This window comes from Epinephelus moara, chromosome 16, assembly GCF_006386435.1.
Source record: "Epinephelus moara isolate mb chromosome 16, YSFRI_EMoa_1.0, whole genome shotgun sequence".
Lineage (NCBI taxonomy): Eukaryota > Metazoa > Chordata > Actinopteri > Perciformes > Serranidae > Epinephelus > Epinephelus moara.
The window spans coordinates 41,404,616-41,427,633 of NC_065521.1; the positions used below are offsets into that span (position 1 = coordinate 41,404,616).

At 40.2% G+C, this 23,018-nt stretch overlaps 1 protein-coding gene across 1 annotated transcript in view; it reads left to right on the forward strand.

The window, feature by feature from the left end:
* The window catches only part of LOC126403482 (probable phospholipid-transporting ATPase IIA), a 56,193-nt gene extending 38,834 nt beyond the window's left edge, over positions 1 to 17,359 (forward strand). The window contains exons 20-28 of the mRNA XM_050066174.1: positions 1,623 to 1,712; positions 1,975 to 2,119; positions 4,757 to 4,821; positions 6,046 to 6,201; positions 8,797 to 8,861; positions 9,087 to 9,195; positions 9,314 to 9,371; positions 12,558 to 12,761; positions 15,495 to 17,359. Of these exons, the coding sequence (XP_049922131.1) occupies positions 1,623 to 1,712; positions 1,975 to 2,119; positions 4,757 to 4,821; positions 6,046 to 6,201; positions 8,797 to 8,861; positions 9,087 to 9,195; positions 9,314 to 9,371; positions 12,558 to 12,761; positions 15,495 to 15,631 (1,029 nt within the window). The 3' untranslated portion in view covers positions 15,632 to 17,359. The remainder of the gene's footprint in view (positions 1 to 1,622; positions 1,713 to 1,974; positions 2,120 to 4,756; positions 4,822 to 6,045; positions 6,202 to 8,796; positions 8,862 to 9,086; positions 9,196 to 9,313; positions 9,372 to 12,557; positions 12,762 to 15,494) is intronic.
* The last annotated feature ends 5,659 nt before the right edge of the window (positions 17,360 to 23,018 follow it).

The following is a 23,018-nucleotide window of genomic DNA, read 5'->3' on the forward strand; positions in this document are numbered from 1 at the left end:
AAGATTAAAAAATTTAAAAACTTAAAAAACTAGGCATGCAAAAAAAAGTACAAAAAATACAAGAAACAGCAATAAATAATAATAATAGTGGATTAAAGTGAGCATATTTAGTGCAAAGTGAAAAGTCTAGTTGACTTTATGTGGGTTCACGTCCTGGTAATAGGATTATGTTATATCGTTTTACAAAATTAATTTATTTGAAGTGATGTTTCCAGGCAAATTGTAATGAAAAACTAGCAGGATGTGTGTTTGTTTTACATGAGACTTTTTTTTAATGTGCTGCACAAACGTAGTACCACAGTTTATTGTAATGAACATTAATTAAATCAGGGATGTCAAACTCATTTTAGTTCATGGAGCACAAACAGCCCAATTTAATGAAGAATGGGCTGGACCAGTAAAACCACTGCATAATAACCTATAAATAGCAACATTTCCAAATGTTTCCTTTTCTTTTATTGTAAAGTATATTATGAAATATTCAGTCATTGGCAAAGCAGATGATGAACAGCCTGAGATGTCTTAAGAAATATAAGGGCAGTTTAACAGTATGTCTTAGTTTTTCCACACTCAGTCAGTCTACGACTCACTGTCATTACATGAGCATTCATCCATACATTTCCACTCCACTGTGTAGTAATGCTTACATCACCACACCAAACTAAGTGGAAGCTACTGAGGAAGCAGGTTAAGTCATCCCCTGCCTTATAAACCATTAACAAATCAAAAGGTTTGGCCATGCCTTAGCAATAGGGTTCAAATAATAATGTTTAAAGATAGAAGTCTGATACAGATTATTTTGTGCTGAAGCTGCTGATTTACAATATTTTGTGCAATGAATAATATTTGTTTATATATGACCTCAGTAAGTATCCATTGTTATTTCAGAGAGCTGTATTCCGGTCAGGGTGGAAAAGATGGAAAGCAGCATTTTACATAAAGTAGACTCCTTACTGTTTAACTTGCCCCTGAAACCTGGCACCTCTTAGCCTTCACAAGGGGATCAATATCAGGTGTGCAAAGTCATCCAGTGGGCCAGATTGGACCCTTTGGCGGTTCGGTTCTGGACCGCTGATCGCATGTTTGACACCCCTGAATTTAATAGTTTTATATGCGATTAGCCTGCATTTCCTATCTGTAACGACATGCAGGCGCACTCAAGGACTGGGCTCATATATAAAAATAAGTAATGAATAGTAATAAAAATAAATACATAAATGAATGGTGATCTCTATTTATAGTTAAGATAATATGTCCTACAGTTAAAGTTACAACCTGACGTGATATAAGAATATTCCCAGTGAATTCCATTGAGCTGTTGGGAGAGAAAAAGTCTGATCGGCGTCCCCAGTTAATAAATAATTTCTTATTTCTGTGAATTTTATTTCAGTCATACCATCCAGTCTTATCAGTTCCTTATTTAGATAGCTGGATGTTTGCAGGTATTTGGTCGCTCTAACGTTTGCTGCCGTTGCAGCTGCAGGGAAACAAGCTGTGAATTTTAAAAGCTACTTGTCTGATAACAATCAGGATGCAAATGCTGACAGATTGTCATCCTTGATAATTTCATCTTGCGAGTGTGTTCGGTGCCTGCTTCATAAATGCGGTTGCCTCTGCCATAGGTGACGACACGAGGGGAAGCCCACCTGGAGCTCAACGCTTTCAGGAGAAAACACGACTGCGCTCTGGTGATATCGGGGGACTCGCTTGAGGTAAACTGTCTGTGTGTCTAACCCTCCTCCCACCAACTTATCTCTCCTTATGAAACTCTGACATGTTTTCAGTGTGATTCATGATAATACCGCTGCCACGGAAGCATCTCTGGAAGTGGTATCTGTGGTTAGATTCACTTTCTAAAAAGCAGTAGGAGTTAAACTGTAAGTTAAGTGGAGGTGTTAAAGATCCACAGCTGAGATCAGTTATATGCGGTGGCCTGAGTTGCTCACCTGTCCTTTCTGGTGGTTTTTCTTGCAGGTTTGTCTGAAATACTACGAGTACGAGTTCATGGAACTGGCATGCCAGTGTCCCGCTGTGGTTTGCTGCCGGTGTACCCCTACCCAGAAGGCTCAGATAGTTCGGCTGCTGCAAGACCGCACAGGAAAACTCACCTGTGCTGTAGGTGAGTCGAGAATAGAAAACTGTCCAACAGCTTTTCCATGGGGGGATTCCATCTGTGCAGCTTTCAGCTTGAGCTTTGTTGTCTTTAATATCAGCTTCCAGACAAGTTCAAAAATAGCCGCCCACAGACGCCATAATGGATGATATGGTTTGGTTTAATTTTACTCACTGATGATCCAGGTGCTTCGCTTGGTTTAAGAGTTGATTGACTTGCAGGATGTATGGAGAGTTGCAGGATATAAACTGTCTTGACTGTCATGTTAAAAAAAAAAAAATGAAAACAAAAATCCCCACACAAACATTTCCCAAATAAACAGGCCCTCGCAAAGACAAAGTTCAAATTAGTGGGGTATTAAACGACTTCATCACACAATAAAAACTGAGATGAACCAAATACGCAGCAGATAAAGACTGTAGCCCTGTGGCGTCTTCTATGCTCCACACTCACTTCAGCACACCTGCCTTTAACTAAAGGTTCCCAAGATGCCAGGTGAGGTGGCGCAAAAATAATAGGACAAATGACTCAGGTGACAAAGTGACTCAAAAAATAATAGGAAACTAGAACTTGCTACAAACGGCTCTAACAGAGTTTTTTGACATTTAACAACAGACTTTTGCACATCTTCCTCAAAACCTATTTATCTGTTTCAGCCACAAACCTCTGTCACTCACTTCTACTCATCTCACCAGTACTCCCAGTATGAGCATTGATAGAGACTAGTTGATTAGTCAAGTCAATCTGTCTCAAAAAAGGTCCAACCCAGGGGAAATTGCAATAGTAATGTCTAATAGTTTTAACTGATCTTAATACTTCCTGCATCATATATTAAAAGTATACCATCATGGATTTAGTAGAAAAAAATGTTTAAGGTCAAAAGCAGATCTGATGCTTAAATGTGAAAGACCATCCTAGAAAACTAAAGTTTAGACATAAATTATATTAAAATATCGTGTTCAGAAGGAGACACGTGCGTCTTTGTGTGATCCTGGGACATAATGGCCCCAAATTTTTGAGCCCTGAATTTGATCCACTAAAAAAAACAAGATTGATTAAATAGTCCTGATGGTTGTTCTACAGCAAATGTCAAAATGATAAACCTTGAAAATTCATAACAAATTAGTCGAACGTGCGGTAACTTTACAGCGTTCTCCAAAGTGTAGCACAATTGAGCATGAAGTCCATCACTCCGTTTTTTTTTTGTTTGTTTTTTTTTCTTGCTACATAGGATCTTCAGACTCAAAAATTAAGTCCACATTGCATCAAATTGTTTTAATGTAAACATGTACTGCATATTCTCTCTAAATAAATATTCAGTGTTACTGACAAGAGGGAAAGAATCATGTGATGGTAAAAGTAGTGTTTTAAATTTCAGCATTGTATCTCAAAAAGTGAATTTTTTTACCATATTTTGAATCTGTCCTCATGTAAACTATTGTAGTCAATGGAGTAAGAGCATCTTTAAGCATCAGAGCATCAGTTTGAATTTAAATTACAGACAATACAATACAGACTTTTGTCTTGTTAACTGAATATTTTAGCTTGAAATCTGCCTTTACGTGCAACTTTGGTGACTGTTTAAGTTATTGTGTGTAGTCAGTAGGGGTGGGAATCAGCACAATACGATATTATCACAATACATACAATATTATTGCGATTTAAAATATGTTGCGATATATTAACTTTTTTCAATTGCAAATTATATCCCCAAAGGAATATTTGTCAAAATCTGTTTTATCTAATAAGATAAAGTTTTCAGTGTGTCATATTAATAATTTATATAAGAAAAAAAATTGATACTTGGCACTGTGTGACGATATAATATTGCCACACAAGAAGATTGTGATACTATGCCACACCTCTAGTGGCCAGTCTATTGTTTGTCACTGGGCATGTAGCTCCACAAGATCATGACCTACACGTGGTGTGTGAGGTTGTGAGTTTGAGACCTGGGTGATGCTGAATAAACATGCTAATGCCTATTCAGGTACTGTGCTGTGTGGATAAGAGACACATGAATTTTAACACTTTTTCAGTGAAGGAATTTGAAATTAGTCAGGGCAGTTCTGCTGGTGGTCACTCCTCGGTCTCATATTTGTCTTCCTCCTCTTTCTTTTTTCATCTCCTCCCTTTTCCTCCTTGTTCTTCCTCTTCAAAATACCCAACCATGACTCACTGTTGTGCATTAATATTTACTGTTGCTGCATTTAGAAAGAATCGTATCATGTAATTTGGTTTCATAAATCTGTGGTTGATGTCAGTGATTTCTTGTAACTTAAAACTAAATCAGTTATTGAGCTTCTTGTTCACACGTGAAGGGTTTTGTCAAGCATAACAGTGGAACACAGCTCACCCACCCACTGAATTGAATGTCACTTAATCAGTTTAAACGTGATTGTATTGTGTCACTGGAAAAATATTTTTAATAATATTGTGTTTTTCAGTCACATTACTGTTCCCAGCCCCTTTATCACACCCTTTATCTGGCAAATTCCAAATGTTTCATTTTCCTGTCTGTTCTCATCTTCTAATCAGGCCAAATTAAGGGAGTGTGCACACACAATACACTCAACTAAAAGTTTGTATTGGTGAGTCACTGATGTGAATTCTGACACCTCCATGGCTTTTGTTTTCTCTTAGGGGACGGAGGAAACGATGTCAGCATGATCCAGGAAGCCGACTGTGGCGTGGGAGTGGAGGGAAAAGTAAGACTCTCTCCGTCTCATCGCCTCACACTGACGTGCCGCTCTCACAGATTTTTACTTTGTGTTTCCTGCCAAGATCTCTCTCACGTTCAGAGACATGTAGAGAGACATGCACACAGATGATTCCTCTTTATGAGGATCCATTGTCTGAGCAGAGGAAACAAAGATGACAGGATGCTTTTGTGCTTGAGTAAAAGTAAGAGTCTCTCATCAGCCCGTCTCTTGTACTCCTCATGGGTTTGCTCAGACATGGACCTCAAACATATGTCAGCAATGATACTACTGGGAAATTTGCTTAAGAAGATCAATAGCATGGCGATGAAACTGGAGCCAGCAGCCAGTTAGCTTAGCTTAGCTTAAAGACTGGAAACAGCTAGCCTGGCTCTGTCCAAGGGTGGCAAGATCTGCTAACCAGTCCCACGGAAGCTCAGTGTTAAACACATTATATCTTGTTTGTGTAGTCTGTACAAAATGTGATTTTTACCAGCGGCTTTCGTGCTATTTCTTGGCTCGGAGCAGCACCTTAGAGAGGTCTCTGCTGGTTGACTTCCAACCTCACGGTGACATTAAGACTCCAGGAAATCTTCGCTCTTGGCAGAGAAACAGCCCAACACATCGCTTCAAGTAAAACCACAATTTGAAGGTTATATTTTTGGCTTTTCGCCCAATATTTTTGCAGCAGAGTTATCAATATTTGAAAGCAAAGATGCCCCAAAAAGTTCTGTGGTTCATTTATGTAAGTATTTTCTGATTGTCCTTTGTCTTATTTGGTAGTAAACTTTAGGTTTTGGACTGTTGGTTGCACAACAAGCAATCTGAATATGTCAACTTGGGCATTTTTCACAATTTTCTGACAGTTTACAGACCAAACGATTTATCGTCTGATTAAGAAAATGATCAGCAGAAGAAGTGATAATGAAAAGAAGCATTTGTTGCAGCTATGCTGGTTATCATGGTATGACATACTCAAAGTTTCTCTAACTCTGTGCTTTATTCTGCATGAAATCTCCAGATCTGGTGCCTGAGGGATTCCTTACTTGTACTAGTCATGTTTGCATGCAACACCACACGTCTGATTTTTGTGCTTCCAAAAAAATTAAAAGCAATCTGTATATCTGTCACTGCAGCGTCACTTCACAATAAACACCCAAGAGCCTGCTTCACAGGTCATCTCAGGCTTCTTGCAGCTTGTCCTCATTGCCCTCTGTGCCGTGTGTTTGACAGGAAGGAAAGCAGGCCTCGCTGGCTGCCGACTTCTCTGTGACTCAGTTCCAACATTTAGGCCGACTCCTCATGGTCCACGGTCGGAACAGCTACAAAAGATCTGCAGCTCTCAGCCAGTTCGTCATCCACAGGAGCCTGTGCATAAGCGCCATGCAGGTAGAGTACAACTAAAACATGGTGCTATTTGGGTTTGTGTTTATTAGTCATGTCATCGCATTCAAATTATGTATTTTCCAATTGCTTTGGCTCAGTTTTTGCAACAGAGTCAATTTGCAAAATTGACCTCAGAAGTTTCTATATCACATATAATATGAAAATATCTGTATTAAATTAGATAATTCATGACATATAATTTCATCTGGACAAAAACAACAGTTTAAGGGTCTGTCCATGTATTTTAAAATAAAACGCTCATTAAACAATCAGATGCTGCTGTCACACAGTTAGCAATGGTAATTTCTGCAAGATAATACAAATAGCAACGAGAAGAAAAAAAAGTTCAGTTTTGGAGGTTAGTTTTTAAACTTTTATTTTACTAATTGAACAAGCCATATTTCTGACTTTATTTGTACAGATAAAAGCCATTTTTACAATAAATAAACCACCAGTTTGATGTATATCCCTTCAATTGCACAATAAAAATAAAAAAAACATTCATTCATGAAAATGTAAAAACTCTGAGATATCTTATCAAAACAACACCTACCAGTTTGACTGATAATCCCTGGCTTTCACACACACAAAAATGATGATTTTGAAAACAAAGAAAAAGGAGATACATGTTTTTGCAAATGAAGATAAGAAAGTCCAGAGTCTGACTTTACAATAAATCTGACTTTCATATGAGACAATTTATACTTCACTGCATCAGTTAACTTTTTCTGTTCTATATCAACCTTGAGTTATTGTATATTTAATAATTTCAAATACAGTATTACTGTATATAACATTAAGCCTCAAATTACTTTGATAGTAACCGAAAGGAAAGAAATTGCAATTCTTTTTTTCCTTTTTTCCCTCCCACTATTGCCATACATTTCACATGCCAGTAATTAGCAACACTGCTAGCAGTGCTGCTCCGGATAATAATGTTAAAATAAGGTGAAATGCTTGCAAACCCTGTTGCATTGATTTATGAACAGTACATTTAGTAATAATCAGTGAAATATGCTCATATGGTGGCTGTAAAGACTGAGCATGTGATTTAGTGTTTTGCTCTTTGTGTGTACCAGGGATAAGCATTTTAAGTACATTTCATCTTTGTGTGCTTGAGTAAATTATTTTGGAATACTTGAGTACTCTGAAAAAAATCTAATGCAAGAGTAGGAATGTAAATTGGCCAACAACGGAAAACAAGTGCAGTTTGAAATGTATTCGTAGAACAACCAGGCTTTAATTAGCCTATTTAACCATAAATTCTAAGCTAGCATGAGAAAATCAGCAAACTTTCTGTTGCTGCTGTTACACAGGTTAGATACAGCGCTGACAGACTGTCTCCAGGGTCGCTCCCCTCCTGTTCAGTTTAACGTCTGCCCGGTTAACATAAGCTAACACAGCAGCAGCGGCTAACATCCAACACCGAGCTGTTTAACAATCTCAACAACCTCAGACTAACATCAAAACGGCTTGATTTTGTCGTTAAACCCGTACATAACTGTTAGGTAACGTTAGCTGTGTAATGCTAACAGTTAGCCCTGTTGCTGTGTGTGTGCGGGCAGAGACTCACCAACTGTTCTCGGCACGGAACTCTCACTGCCGTAGCGGTAGTTTCATGAGCGAAGCAATAACTGCACACAGCTGTACATTGAAATAAGATTTTACCCATTTCATTTAAAATAGTAAATGCAATACAAAACTCACGTTCACATGTAGGAGGTCAGGCAGTGATTACTCTATAACAAAACAAATATCCAAATCGAGTACTTGAGGAACTCATGCCCATCCCTGGTATGTAAGTACGTATTTGTGTCTAAATATGAGAATTGTGGCCGGTCAGTTGAGCCAAAGCAACCTTAACATGCTGTAAAATGTCTGAAAAAGATCGTAAGCTAGCTTAAAGTTTGGGCAGGGAGGTGCGGGCTATGTTTATCCACAACACCTTTAAATCTAAATGTGAGGACGAAATGATCGGGGCGCGGCAGGGAGAAGTTTCAGGGGTGGTCATGGAAGGGTGGGGTGCACGATGAGTCAGAGGAGTCATCCCATGGTGCCCTTCTGCGCCAGCCCCCACGCACACACAAACTCGACACCGTCCCTAGTCCAATTCCCATGTCCCAGTCCAACCTCAGCCCCCGCCTCGGAGGGACAGCCCATGACTCACTGCATTGTGGACTTTGGGGTTTTCGGGAGGCCCTCCTCCACATGTCTCACATTAACGGTGACCACAGCCGCAGCTGTGACCCGTCTGGTTTGGGGCCGCCTGGATGGCAGGCTGACTAGTTGACAGGTCAATATTGGCATCATACATATGTTCAAGACTCATGCTACAATTAGTCAGAGAGGTTTGATTTTCTCCAGCAGTAGCGCTGCGGTAGAATGAGGATTACTGAGGTGATGCACTTTATGTGTGGGATTTAACTCGTGCTCATCATCAGAGTGTGGTTACCCTGGGAGTCGTGTGCTGCCGTGCCAGTTGGTAGCATTTAGAAAGTGATGCCCCTGATTTCTTCTGTTATCATCTGTAATGCCATCTGAGTATTGATATGAAAAGAAGAATAAACGATGACTCTCTCTTTACTTCTGTTCCCTCAGGCGGTCTTCTCCTCTGTTTTCTACTTTGCTTCAGTCCCACTCTACCAAGGATTCCTGACTATTGGGTGAGATACAAACTCTGTATGGCTATGACTAATCAAGGGAGCATTTGGCTGCCTTGTTTCCCTGGCATTTCCTCTGTGTTAAAGCACTGTTGAAATGTGAGAAGGGGAAAATATGAAAGTCTTGACTGGACCGATGCGTTTCACTGCTGAAACTAACAATGAAATGTGTGAAACTTGTTGTCTGTGTGCCATTTTATCTGGAGCATATTTCTCACACTGTTTCAGCTACTCCACTGTCTACACCATGTTCCCCGTCTTCTCCCTGGTGTTGGACAAAGATGTCAAGTCTGAGGTCGCAATGTTATACCCTGAGTTATACAAAGATCTGTTAAAGGTATCTGATGAATGATAACACACTGACTGTCACAGTGCAGCCAAATATCATATACAAACATATATATGGGGGCATAAAGGTAAATATGATGTGTTGTTCTGCTGTTTTCTTTCAACAGGGCCGACCACTGTCTTTCAAGACATTTCTAATATGGGTTCTAATAAGTATCTATCAAGGTAAGAAACACTTTGTACAAACTGCGGATGATCACAGTCAATATGTGCAGCTGTTGGAGAGAAATATATTTACAACCTAAATATATCGCAGGACCCAGTTCATACAAAAGTCAGCAATAGGGCTGAGTATCGGTACTTGATACCTTTTAAGGTATCGACCGAAACAACATGGAAACAAGTAGTATCTTCAGTCAAACCACACCTGCATTCGATCCTTTTTGCGCTGGTGGTTTCATCCCAGACTGTCCCGTCTCCACTCCAGATCAGCAGACTTTCTGTTACAGCCATCTCTAGAGCCGCTATCCTCCCAGCGACTGGTCAGTTTAACATCTGCCCCGTAGGAACAAGCTACACAGTTGCAGCAGCAGCTAACATCCAACACCATGCTGTTAAACAGTTCCAACAAGCTCACAGTAAAACGGCTCGACTCTGACGTTAAATCTGTTGATAAAAAGCCATGTGATGCTAACAGTTAGCCCTGCCACTGTGTGCGTGTGTGTGTGTGTGTGTGGCCAGGTGGACTCTCACAACTGGCCCTGGAGCGAAGCTTTCCCTCAAGAGGGTGCCGTAAATTAAGTTTTACGGTATACATGCCCCTCCATTCACATTATAGCTATTCAATGAAGTCCTCTATTTGTATCGGTATCACTTCAAAGGTACTGGTAGCAGTTCTGGTATCATAATTTTTTAAACAATACTCAGCCGTAGTCAGCAATCATCAGAATCAGAAATACTTTATTGACCCCTGAGGGGAAATTATGATTCGTTACAGTTGCTTCGATGTAAAGAATAGAGAATTATAGGAAGTAAGAATAAGAGGATGAAATAAAAGTGTGTTGAAATGGAATTTTTCATTTTGCTACTGTTTATAGCACTTGAGATGTAAAACTTAAAATATTAAAACAAAATATAAATCATCACTGTGCTGAGGCTGTAAGTGTGAAAATTTAACTACAATATACACATCAGTAGAATAAAACAGTAGAATAAGAGTAAACATAAGACATTTCTACAGTTATGTGCATTGTAATATAATATATACATTCAAGAAGTGAAAAATATTGCACATGGAGTATTTAATATTTCAGGTCATTTAGTTGTCAAGACATCAGATCAGGCACCAAGATGACAGACAAATCAAACCCTGCTTTGTGCCACATTATCTTTAACAGCCGAAACACTTTTTTCTTAATTTCATGAGGAGTTTATTTTTGTGTGAGGTACATTTCCAACACGGGCCATTTGCAGTGAAAAAGCACTCACAGGAGCATCTGAAGCTACGCCCCGAAACCTTTCATCTATTTTTATCAAAACCTGAATGTTTGATTTAATCGCTGATGTTAAGATACTCTTGTTTCCAAGTAATGGGGCCTGGTTTCCAAACCCCTGCTCTGCATGTTGGCATGACTGTATTTACACTTCCTGCTACTGTATCTCCTCTTTATATGAAAGGAGAGGTCAGAGATTTTTTCAGGAATAGTCACTATCAAGTGGTGAGAAATGTTTGCTAACAGGGAAAAACTTATTCTGAAGGGGAAAATGATCTTGTGTGGAGATCTTGTTAGTTTAGTGAGTAACATTACGTCTGAAGCCCCAGATGGATAAAAGGCTGTAAATAGTAATGAGAGAGGTCGAATACATTTATCAGTACTCTTATTATTTTTTGGTCATGGCACACAGTTAAAGATTTATCTGTTCCCTGTTTTCCCCTGTACAGCATCTCCTTATTTCCTAATGCGTATATGATGATTAGATTGCCATGTCCATCTACATCTTCGGCGTCTATGTGTGTGTCTGTTTATCATGAGTGGAACAATTGAGAGGACTGTGCGGCGAGTCAACTTAAAAACCAGCCTTTTCAGCTAGCTACCTAGCTGCAGCTAACTGTCATCAAACTACACCACCTAGTGCATGTATGTTATTAATCCATATTCTGTAGTGTGTACTGCTGTAGCATCACTATGTTAACACTTGAAGCAGCAGTTAAAACATTTAAGCTGTCAAGATAATGCTGACAAAGTTAGCAAAGATAAAAGTTAGCTGCATATGAAGCTCTGTAAACAGATTCTGCAGACAAGATTTTAGTGTCACAAGCATTCTGGTGTCCACTTGTTGTCCGTTTGCATTCTAAGTAGTGTCGACTAATGACATTTGAACTGCAGATTAGCAGTCCACGTGGAGAGGCTGAGAGCATTGGCCACAGTGCATTCCTGGAACTCATCGTCATTCATTCCTGTTTAGCTTTATATATATATATATATATTTTTTTTTTTTAGTGTATCTGCATTCATCATCGTCAAACCTACAGTCGATTGCTTCTGAGATTGGTTGCAAATAAACAGTTAGCTATAAAGGCTGGTGCTCACTGCTCAGTGTGTTTTAGCTACTGGTGTTTTCAGGTAAGCTAGCTAGCTGCACAATCCACTTGTTTGCTCCAGTCTGTATTGACCACCGATGGTAGACACACATGCACACCTTGGATCAATCTCTGTTCTCATTATCATATAAGCATGAGGAAGGTTCGGAATGTGATGAGGACAATGGGAAATGGTGTGTGGGGTAAAACATGAGATGGATAAATGATTAAATGTGCGCCAAAAAAGGTGTTGGTTGCAGAGCTGAGACTTTGAGTCTTTGAACAGAATATTGCACACACTGCTCTTGTTCAGCTTCACAATTTATCAGTAACACTAACATTTTGGTCATCCTGGACCTTCGTCAAGAGTGTTCAACACCATTATTTACAACACTGGGCTTAAATAGAAACAAAGATTATTATTTTTCAGGTGATTAAAAACTAATAGAAACATAATTATAATGTTGAATATATTAACATTTCTGTAAATAGATGCCCCTAAATCCTACAAACAAAGTATAACAGTTTCATGCCTTTTGTATATTTTGTCATATCAGGCCTCTCTATAGTTCTAATCCTGCAGGAGAGTATTTCAGTCTCTCTTTTCGCTCACTCTTTTTCCAGACTAAAAGCTGACTGTAATGCTGAATCGTGAATTACGTCATTAAATGTTCAATTTAATTCAAATTTATTTATAAAGCCCAGTGTCACAAAATACAGTTTGCCTCAGAGGGCTTTACAGCACATGACATCCCTCTGTCCTTTGGACCCTCACAGCAGGGTGTTTCCTGCTGACTTGTATAAGTCTCATTCTTATTTGAACTCCACAGGGAGCATCATCATGTACGGGGCATTGCTTCTCTTCGAGTCAGAGTTCGTCCACATCGTTGCCATTTCCTTCACCTCTCTCATCCTGACCGAGCTGCTGATGGTGGCCCTGACCATTCAGACGTGGCACTGGCTCATGATAGTCGGCGAGCTCCTGAGCTTGGCCTGCTACGTCGCCTCGCTCGTCTTCCTGCATGAGTTCATAGGTGAGTGAGCACAAACACATGTACATGAACTCACTTTTCACCCACACAGCCTGTAGCGGCGAGACGAGAAGACGTGCAGTCTGCGTTCAATTCACTGCAGCCTGATGGATGTTTTTGTGCTTTAGCTGACCTTGATATCGTGCGTCAGCATCCAGCAGTTAAGGTGGACGTGCTTATTCATATTATGCCTCTGGTGTACAATTAGCTGCAGTATGCTGGATGTGAGGAAGGTTAAAGGTGAGTGCACTGACAAAGTGTCCTGGTGTGGACGAGGCTCAGGCATACCGTAGTATCAGAGGGGAAATGCCAACAGTCCTGTTAGCTTCCTGTGGACTGCAAAGGATCATGTGTTTATCTCACTAAAGGTATGTATGTTAGGAAGCACTGGTCACATAAATAATATTCTCCCCAGTGTCAGATAGAAATAGTTTTACAGCGATTAGAAGACTGAGACATAAACAACTCTTACAGCAGAAAAAAGAACTGAAGTTGTTGTTTACATTGCTTTATTACTGCGTATCCTGCATGTTGGCACTCTAATGGACGTTTATTTACTTCAGCCTGCAAACAAAATAAGCCAATTTTAGCTGAGCCATATTAAGATTTGTGACATATACAGTACTCTAACCGAGAGCTTTCCAAGGCTTTATTTTCAGCTTTATGTGGGGTGTGGAGTTCCATTTTCAGCTTACAATCTCCACCGCTGAGGATCATGACTGGCATGTGGTCAAGTGAACCGTTTTTGGACACTTTCTTCCCTCTTGAAGTCAGACTGGAATAGATTTAAAGGCTATTCTTCTGTTGCATGTGTACTTTACACAGTAAATTGGACATTTTACAATTACAGTAGTTTGAAACCGTCTCCTGCGTTCAAGGACTGATACATTTACAACCAGAGTGAATAGAAATGACACTGAACTGTTTGTAGGGGTAATTTGACTAGTACAAAAGAAAATGGCAATTTTCAGTGGGGCTGTTAAAGGGAAATTTCGGTTTATTTCAACCTGTCTCCTATCGTCCTAAATTTGTTTCAAGTGACTAGTAACATAAAAGTAATAGTTATCATGTTAGCCGTTAGCCTAGATACAGCCGGGGCGCATAGTAGCGTCAGACCTGTTAAAACGTAAGTGAACGGGCATACTTCAAGTGCAAAGTTAGTCCACTAAACAAGCTTTTTTTCCACAAAGACCGCCTCATATCGTTAGGATAAATGTCAGAGAACATATAGAAAACGACATGTAAACGTGTTGTCTTACCTTACCGGTGTGCTGCCATGTTTGTTTACCATTTAACTCTGCTTTCCAAAGCGCGGCCGAAATATCGCGAGAACAAGCAGCGATCCTATCTGTGTCTGAATTCAGGGGCTGCAGCCTTTGAAGGATGCAGCCTTCATGGTCTACGTTGGCCACGTCCTTTTATGACCACATCTGCCAAACCTAAAGGTCCTCCAAAATGGGGAGGATTTCCTGGTTGCATCACCAGTTGTTCTTGCCCCAACCTGTTGACATTCCTGTTACCTAGGAACCAGCATTTCTCTGCCGGGTTTGAAGGAGCCTTCGAAATGGGACAGCCTTGGTCGCACCAATGTGACGCAATCGGTTTTCAGATGCAGCCCTCAAAGGCTGCAGCCCCTGAATTCAGACACAAGGTGTGTTTTGGCCTCCATCACCTATTTTGTATATGAAACAGAAATATACAACCATACACCAATCCAAGTTTCTTTCTTTTACTGGACTAAAATAAATGTTAGCTTAATTGCCTTGCTCGCTCATCATAAAAGACACTTCTTTCAAACTTTCAAACCATCTTAGTTAGTCGTGTCAGTCAGCTACTCAGTCCAACAATCACCAGCTCTGGTTTGGTTGAAATAAGCTGTTAATTCACAGTTAGATGTTAAAATATTTTGATCTATATGCTCCCCAGGTTTTCTTTATGTTTCCCAGCTGTCCACTGAGCAGCAACTCTCACTCGTTCTTTGGAGGCAGCCTCAGTAACATTAGATCATGTTTCGAAAAACATGCAATTAATGGCAACCAAAGAACCAGAGAAATAAGAGTTACAGTAATATTTTAAAAGTAACGGACTGCATATTTGAAAACGCACTACACCACTGCTCATTTGGTTGTTACTGCAAAACCTCACCTCAGTGATGTTTAGTGACTTGCCGCAAGTCGACTTGTTATACAGGAGTTTATATTGAAGTTAGTCCACTACAACGGTAGTGATAAAAATAAAATAAAAATATTCTTAGGGCTGCTGTGAAGCTGCGCCTACTTAGGGCAACAGAAAAGTTTATCTTGGACGCGTTGGTACAATGGATACCAAGACAGGATGGCAGAAGAGATCCCTGCACACCAATGCAACTGGGCTGGACAGCCACAAAAAACATGGATAAAAACAGCAATCATCAGTGTTCAATTAAAAAAAATAAAATGGCTGCCACTCTGACCGTCCTGATTTGGACCTGCACCTGCAGTTATATAGCGCCTCTCTAGTCTTCTGACCACTCAAAGTGCTTTTACACTATGAGTCACATTCACCAAAGAAAGAAATTCAACAAAATTGTCAAAAAAAAATACTGACAAAAACAACCTTTCACACTCACATTTGTCCCCATTAGATGAGGTGGTGCCTCTCGTCCACCGGGGGTCATAACTGTTTTACATGATGCTGAGTAATATCTGTCTGTATCCTCCAACCTCATGTTGATCTTTGCTTCTTCGTCCATGCCAGACGTCTACTTCATCGCCACAGTATCGTTCTTGTGGAAGGTGACCGTCATCACGCTGGTGAGCTGTCTGCCTCTTTACATCCTCAAGTACCTACGCAGACGCTTCTCGCCGCCCAGCTACTCCAAGCTGACCTCTTAAAGACTGAGAGGAGCCTCCGGCCTCATTTGCTGTGGGGAAAAGAGAAAGGCGTCCCTGTCTTCACCCAGCAGAGCCTGCGCTTAGACCAGAGAATCAAACATGGATTCATCCCCTTTAATTTGTTCTGAAAAGTTCCACTCGGGAGTGTGAGGGACGGGCAGATTTGTCAGGGACAGGTTGTTTACTGAGACTTTGTGGTTTAAAAGCAGTGTTACTTGCTACACGTGTTTGATGCAAAGACTAACTGATGATTTCTCTACGTGGAGAACGCCTGCAGTGAGCTGTAGATTAACCTGAGCTATTTATTATCAGCTGTCCTCAGAGTTCTGAACATTAAAGTGTCGTGGACATAAATGTAAATATGTAATGTACAAACACGCAGCTGTTGAGCCTGTATGTTATAAGTTAAGGCACAAAATCACTTCAGTAAATTATGCAGTTTGTTTTATAATGTCAGGAATCACATCAAGGAAAAGTCACTGGAAAAGTTGGATGTGTCATTTGGGCTGGAAACTAATTTACACTCATTTCCTGTTGCATCTGAAATAGCAAAACTGTTTTTATTGTTAGACACTGAAATTGACGTAGCATTCTCACTCAGGACTTGATTCACACTCTCCTCAAACAGTGCTTTCTAAATGCAGTTTAAGAATTATATGGTGAAAAAAAAAAAAAAAAAAAAAGTTTACTGGCTAGACTTTGCATAAAACACACGTCTGCAAGTTTGTGTATTTGTTTATGCGTCACCGCGATGCTACAGCCCGGCACGGCGGAGGTGGTGCGGTTGTTTATTTTAGCATGACCTGTGGTGTCTGATGTTAAATCTGTCTTTGTCTCTGTGTACGGACCCTGAGTTGTTAGTGTTTGTGGAGCGCGGTCAAAACAGCCACAAAGGAGTTTTGGTTATTTGCAGCCGAAACCTTCCGCCGGCGCTCCCGACAGGCTGTGTGTCCGCAGGGGAATGCACAGCCTCTCATGTGGCTGCTTGGCAGGCCAGCACCGGCCACGCTTCAGCATTGCATGATGACTCACTGTAACAGTGACCTAAAAGCCATAACTGAAAATACCCCAGTGACCGGAGTCCAGCTGCCCCACTTTCATGTCGTCTAACCCTGGGCCCCCGTCACCTCTCACGTCTACTAACCTCCACAGTTCAGCTGTGAAAGAAAAAAGGGATCAAATCACTTCTCCTCAGTCAGATACAATGTGAATATTGTCAATAAGTATTACTACTGCACACTGACGATGCCATACAGCTCATGTCTCTTTTCACTGGTGGTGTGATGGTGGAGATTCTGTAAATAATCAGCCACTAACAGAATAACATGACTGCACTGTCACTTACTGCAAATTACTTCAAAAAACAGTTTCAATTTTTAAAAAACTAACTTTTGTCATGTGACTTGATGAAGCTTAACGTGTCAAACTGAGCGTCCAGGCTGCCATAACTTATCATTTCTCACATACCTTCAACTAAACTTTTAAGCAAGTCGTTTGCACATAATTTTGTTTTGTACAACTGATTATTATTATATTTTTATGCTGTAATAGAATCGCAAAACATAAATGATGCTAAAATGATTTGGCTGCTTGTAAATAACCTGTGTTGTTTTTTATTTATTAACATGTTTTATTTAATGGTGTTGATTGCACTCAGATGAGCAGAACAAAAAGGGAGATTTGTGTTGATGTCAATGTTGTGATGATGATTAATAAAATCTCATGTTTTCTTTTCGTGTGCCTGTTTTTTTTCCTCAAAAGTTATTTCCACAGCTTAAAGGAAAAGGCTGCTGTTATTTTGTTGTTTATATATTGTTCTTATTGTCAACAAATCTCAGTGAAAGACCAAACATGTTATTCTGTTTAAATACTTTAAGATTTTTATACCTATCTTTAGCACTCATATAAATATATGTAGTTTTACTATTTTGAAAGCATAGTAAAGTGTAATTTTTACCAAACTTTACTCAAACAGAAGTACAGTATATAGTGTATTTGTTTGGGACTATTTTCAGCTGTGGATTAATACACATTTGGTGCTCCAGTACATACAGTATTTGGGGCAGTAGGACTGTGTACGTGGGATTGACTCAAAATAAACTACAGTGTGTGTGTGGTCATGGTAATGAAGGGAACATGTCACCCAGTGCAACAGTGTGACTCACCGATGTGTTTTTGGAAGTTTCTGGACAAAAGTGCAGCTTTAAGACCGAAGAATAAGATCTATCAGGCTGTGGATACAGACTTCTCATAGGATCGAGTCACTGTTGGTTTTGGGCTTTTTATGGGATTTATATATGTAACCACTGAGCTTTATAGACAGTCTATCCATGTGATCAGGGATTGAATCTTGACTTGGGATGAGGCAGTGAGTGCAGGCACAAATCTTCAGCCCTACATATTGTAGGATATTTTAATATGAATATCAAGATCTGTATTTGTTATAAAAGTAGAGGCTTTTAAATACAAAGTTGTCACAAGCTGAAATTTCCCACAGACACCTTTTTAAAAGACGTTTAATTTTACTTGAAGTATTAAAACCACTGACAGGTGAATTAAAACCTTTGGTCCTGGCATTCATGTTGACGCCACTAGTCACTGTTGCAGACCAAGTGCCCTACCCTCCACTACACCAATGGCACTCCCTTATGGCAGTGGCCCCCCATCAAGACAATGTGCCATCCCACCCTGCAAAAACTGCTCAGGAATTATCTGAGGACCCCTGACAGGGAGCTCAAGGCGTCAACCTGCTTTCCAAGTTCCCCAGATCCCGATCCGGTCAAGCAGCCATGGAGCATCGCAGTATCACACCTCACAACCCACAAGACTCAAGGATCTGTCACCTATGCTATGGTGCCAGACACAACAGGTCAAAGCTGATCCACTGTGAAGCCTCTGACCTCTCAAGGCATGGATACAGGACCTCTGGGGTACCCGCTATGTCTCACAGATTCCTAATTCAAATTGGGATCTAGGGGTTTTGGAGGGCAGGTTGACACCTTGAGGGCTTTGTCACATTCCTCAGACCATTCCTGAGCAGTTTCTGTGGTGTGGCATGATGCATTTGAGTCCAAAGTTCTAACCTTTGCGTTTTGAATTGTAAACAAATCATAATTCACTTTTAACCTCACGTTATGTCATTTTAACAACAGGATATTTGTTGAAACATGTTTGTTCAAAGGTTTCTTAGCCATTTAGCAAATGTTAGCTGAGCATTAACTTGCTAACTATGCTAATATTGACCTCGGCTTACCTCTCTTTGTTGAACAAAGTTGGAAGTTGTTGCTTCAACATCTGTAATTTTACACCCACAGGTTTTGCGTACTGCAGTTTGTTTTTGTTGACCACCACGTAGTTTTGCAAACGAGATTAGCCTATCTTGGGCATGGTGCATGGTCCTGCTAGGGGAACCACTGCCATCAGGGAGAGCCGTTGCGATGAGGGGTCGGTTTGAGTGGTTGGAACACACCGAGTGGCATCCACAAGAATGTCAGGACCAAAGGTTTCCCAACAGAACTTTGCACTGTAACAAGATGCACAACATTATTCACTTCACCTGTCAGCATTTTTAATGTTTTGGCTGATTGATGTATGACAGCATGTCGGCAAACTTCAGGCCGTCACACTGATCAAGAAACATTTCACCAAAACAAAAAGGGTGGTGCAGTCAAAAAATGTGTAGAGCAAGGAGGAAAATGCACTTTTTAAATGTTAATATGTAACAACGTGTAAAAATACATGTTCTTTTGGATATAAAATACATTTTTAACCCCGTTAAACTTGAGCTTAAGATTTCAAAGTTCCTACATCCTACAAGATACAAACACAATTCCACCTTCTATACTTTTGATTAGTGTGAATGCTTCAGCCGCCACACTTATGTTCTTTAATTTAATACAGCATTAGTTTTCCAACATGTCCCCCCGTCACCCCCGTCTAAATTACACCCCTGCATGTGCTTGTTATTATGAGGTTTTTTAGTATTTTAGGACACATTTGGTAGCCACAAACACACAGCCACGGAATGTAATAATGCAGCTCAGTGTGGCTTAATAACCTTCTCATGAATAATAAAAGTGGAGCCAGTTGATGTTAGTGTGGCCTTACATGACTTTGTGGTCTCAAACCTATGTGGCCGAAGACGTGCTGCAGTAAGAACATTAAGTCAAACAGAAAACAGATCTTTTTATGAATGAAACAAGCTGTAATACTTTCCTTTTCACACGATGTCCCTGCATGGTACATGGAAACTAATTTTGGACTGAGAGTATCATCCACAGTTTGTATGCAAAAACAATTATGGTTCTTATGGTTGTGTTCCACTTCAGTCCATTTTCTGATGAGGTGTGAGTTACACTGAACATACAGAGCAGGCAGGCTGAGGAGCTGGGGTGTTTGGCTCCATCTCACCAGAGGAGGGAGTCCCTGATGCCTGCAGTGGGGATGATGCTGTGTATTCAGTCTCCTTCACTCAGGCTCACATCATTGACATTGAACATAATTTGCAATCAAAAGGCAAAGTTGGATGTCACTTCATAAGAAATGATTGAACTCTTTACTCTTTACATTATACATGCCCTTCCTGTCCAGTAAAAACCATGTATCTGCAGATGTGTTGATGCTGAATGTGAAACATCTACGGCAGTAAAATGCAACGTAGACATTTGCAGCAGTGATATTAATCTGAAAACATCAGATAGTACAGTAAAACACTGACAGGGAACATTTTATTGCACAATGACTTATTTCACTTTTGGTACTTCAAGCAACTGTACTTTAAGAAATTGTATCACCGTATCACCGAGCAGAAGGAAATGTGCATCTACTCATGGACAAGAGGCCATCAGATATGCAGTGATGATTGCTGGGTAATATGTGTTACAGCTGTGTCTCTGCTGCTGTCCCTCTTCCCTCCACTGTAGATCTGCCCAAGTGTGCTGCGTTACTTAACAAGGTGCAGTTCACTCCTCATGGTATGGAGGAGGTGCTTCAGAGCTCCTGTGTCAGTTTCTTCTGTGTCATTTTGGGTCTGTGTTGGAGTTCTGTTCATCCACAAAAAGGGTCGTAACAAATGAGGGCTCATCCTGGATCGAACATCCATGAGGCAGAGTAATTCAAGTTTTTGTGTGTATCTTGTGGCCTTTTTTTGAGTGTAGAGGTTATTTGTGGTTTGTTAGAATGACCATAGCGGCTGGATGATGCAGTAAGACAGCAGTCAAAAGGCAATTGTACGGTGCACCATATCATGGGTGTTTATTCACCAAACCAGAAAAAAAAACACATACAGTGGTACAGGCATGGCAGCATTTACAGATGGGAGACCTGACCAGCAACAAGGACAGATGGAAACTGGCGCCTTTTATACCCTATCACTGGTGCACTTGATTGGATGCTCCCATTAACAGGTTTTTTTAACAAAATATATTATCTCATGGCTAATCACCACGGACAATATAACCAGCATACAATTACCATAATATTTACCATGACTGCTGTACTGCTATTTACCCCCCCAGAATAAACACAAACCCACTACAATAAATATACATATATACACCAACTACCAAACTCCCCTCTTCCTATCCCATCACTTGGTCTCTCCCGGAACCTTTAAGTTGGTGTTCGTACCCCCGGGGACTCTTTTGGCCGAACACCCTGGAGGAGACACAGGAAGGACAGGTAAGAATCTACACAAACAACTCAAACACAGGCCGCAACTTTAACACACTAATGAACACTTTCACATTGCAATATTAAAGCACATTTATGTTATGTCTGATGAACCAAAACTCAACAGCACTTAATTTTAACTGTTGTCTATCAATTATGAACCTTGTAGGTACACACACAGTATTGTCTACTCTAACTCCCTCCCTCCCTCAGGTGAAGCAGATCATCCACAACCGCACCTGGCAGAAGACAACACACGTCACCAATCACTACTCATCAATTTCACCATGGTTTGAAATGTTCATCCGCATGCTTCACATATTCAATAAAGCTCATGTGCAAATATGCAATGTGCAAACTGCTCTGTGCAAATCATGCTAATAAAGTGCAACTATCACCATGAAAGTGCCATGTGCCATTATTAAAGTGCCTAATTAAGTTGTTTGTTTAAAAGTGACATTCATACACAGACCCAGTTGTGCAATATTTACAAGGCCAAAGCCATCAGTCACTAGTAACGACGGGCTCTACGTTACATGGTTGTTTTGAGCACCCTGACTTGGTCGTCACCACCAGGCAGGTAAAGATCTTGCCACTTTGTTATTTTGCCTTCTTTATTTTTGGTGGTGATCCTGAGTTGGGGCATGCTTCAGTGTATCACACTTGGCTACTTTGGTCTGTGATGTGCTGAGTTCAGTGTTTAAAGACTAGCTAGGTTATTTAGCCATCTTAGTAGGCAGGTTAGGGTTTGTAATTTCTTTTTGTTTGAGATTACTACTGTAGTTTTAGTTTGGTCAAGGTTTGATATATTAATGTTGTCCAGTGTCAAGTCTCTATTTGTGTCAAGACAATATGCACAACAGCGAGCACATGGGCCCGTCATAACTTTCTTACGCCACTGAATGGCGTCCTCCTCGGCTGAGCTGTAACGTTAGCTAGCTCAGTGGTGTTCGGCAGAGGGGTGAACAAGTCATTGTTTTGAAAGTGACAGGTGAGTCTCACGTTAGCACTCTAGTCCAAGGTCCTAACCTTTTGAGTTGTGAGTTCTAAACAAGTCATTATGCACTCCAACAAATGTTATGCCATTTTAACAACAGAGTAATAATAAATTAAATTTACAGAAAAACATGATTGTTTTCAAAATTTTGTATTTATTTGTTGAAATATGTTTGTTAAAAAGTTACTTAGCTGTTAAGCTAACGTAAGCTAAGCGTTAGCTTGCTAGCTATGTCAGTATTTGCCCCAGCTTACCTCTTTTTATGTAACTCAATAGTCAAATGAAGTTCGTTGTTGTTGCTTCTCCATCTGTAATTTTTGGCCCACACGTTTTGAATACTGCAATTTGTGTTTGTTTCGTTTTTGTATGCAAATATAATTAGCCTGTGTTTGATATCATTAGCTATATTTCCATCCAAAAGTGATTCGAATCATTGGGAAATGCGCATTAAAAGAATACGAATCCTGTGTGTTTCCATTAAACGTACGGACTTTGGTGAAAACTACGAACTCGCACGAGTTTTCCGCAGAACTGGAAACAAAACAAGTCTCGCATTCTTCTTCTTCTACGTTTTCTGGTGGTTGGCAACCAGCTTGTAAATGCATTACCGCCTTCCCGACCCGGAGTGTGGATATCACCATGGAGCTACGTCAGACTTAATTCGAACATAACTGTTTCCATCCCCCGTTTTGCGAATCAAAATTTTTTCGAATCAACCAA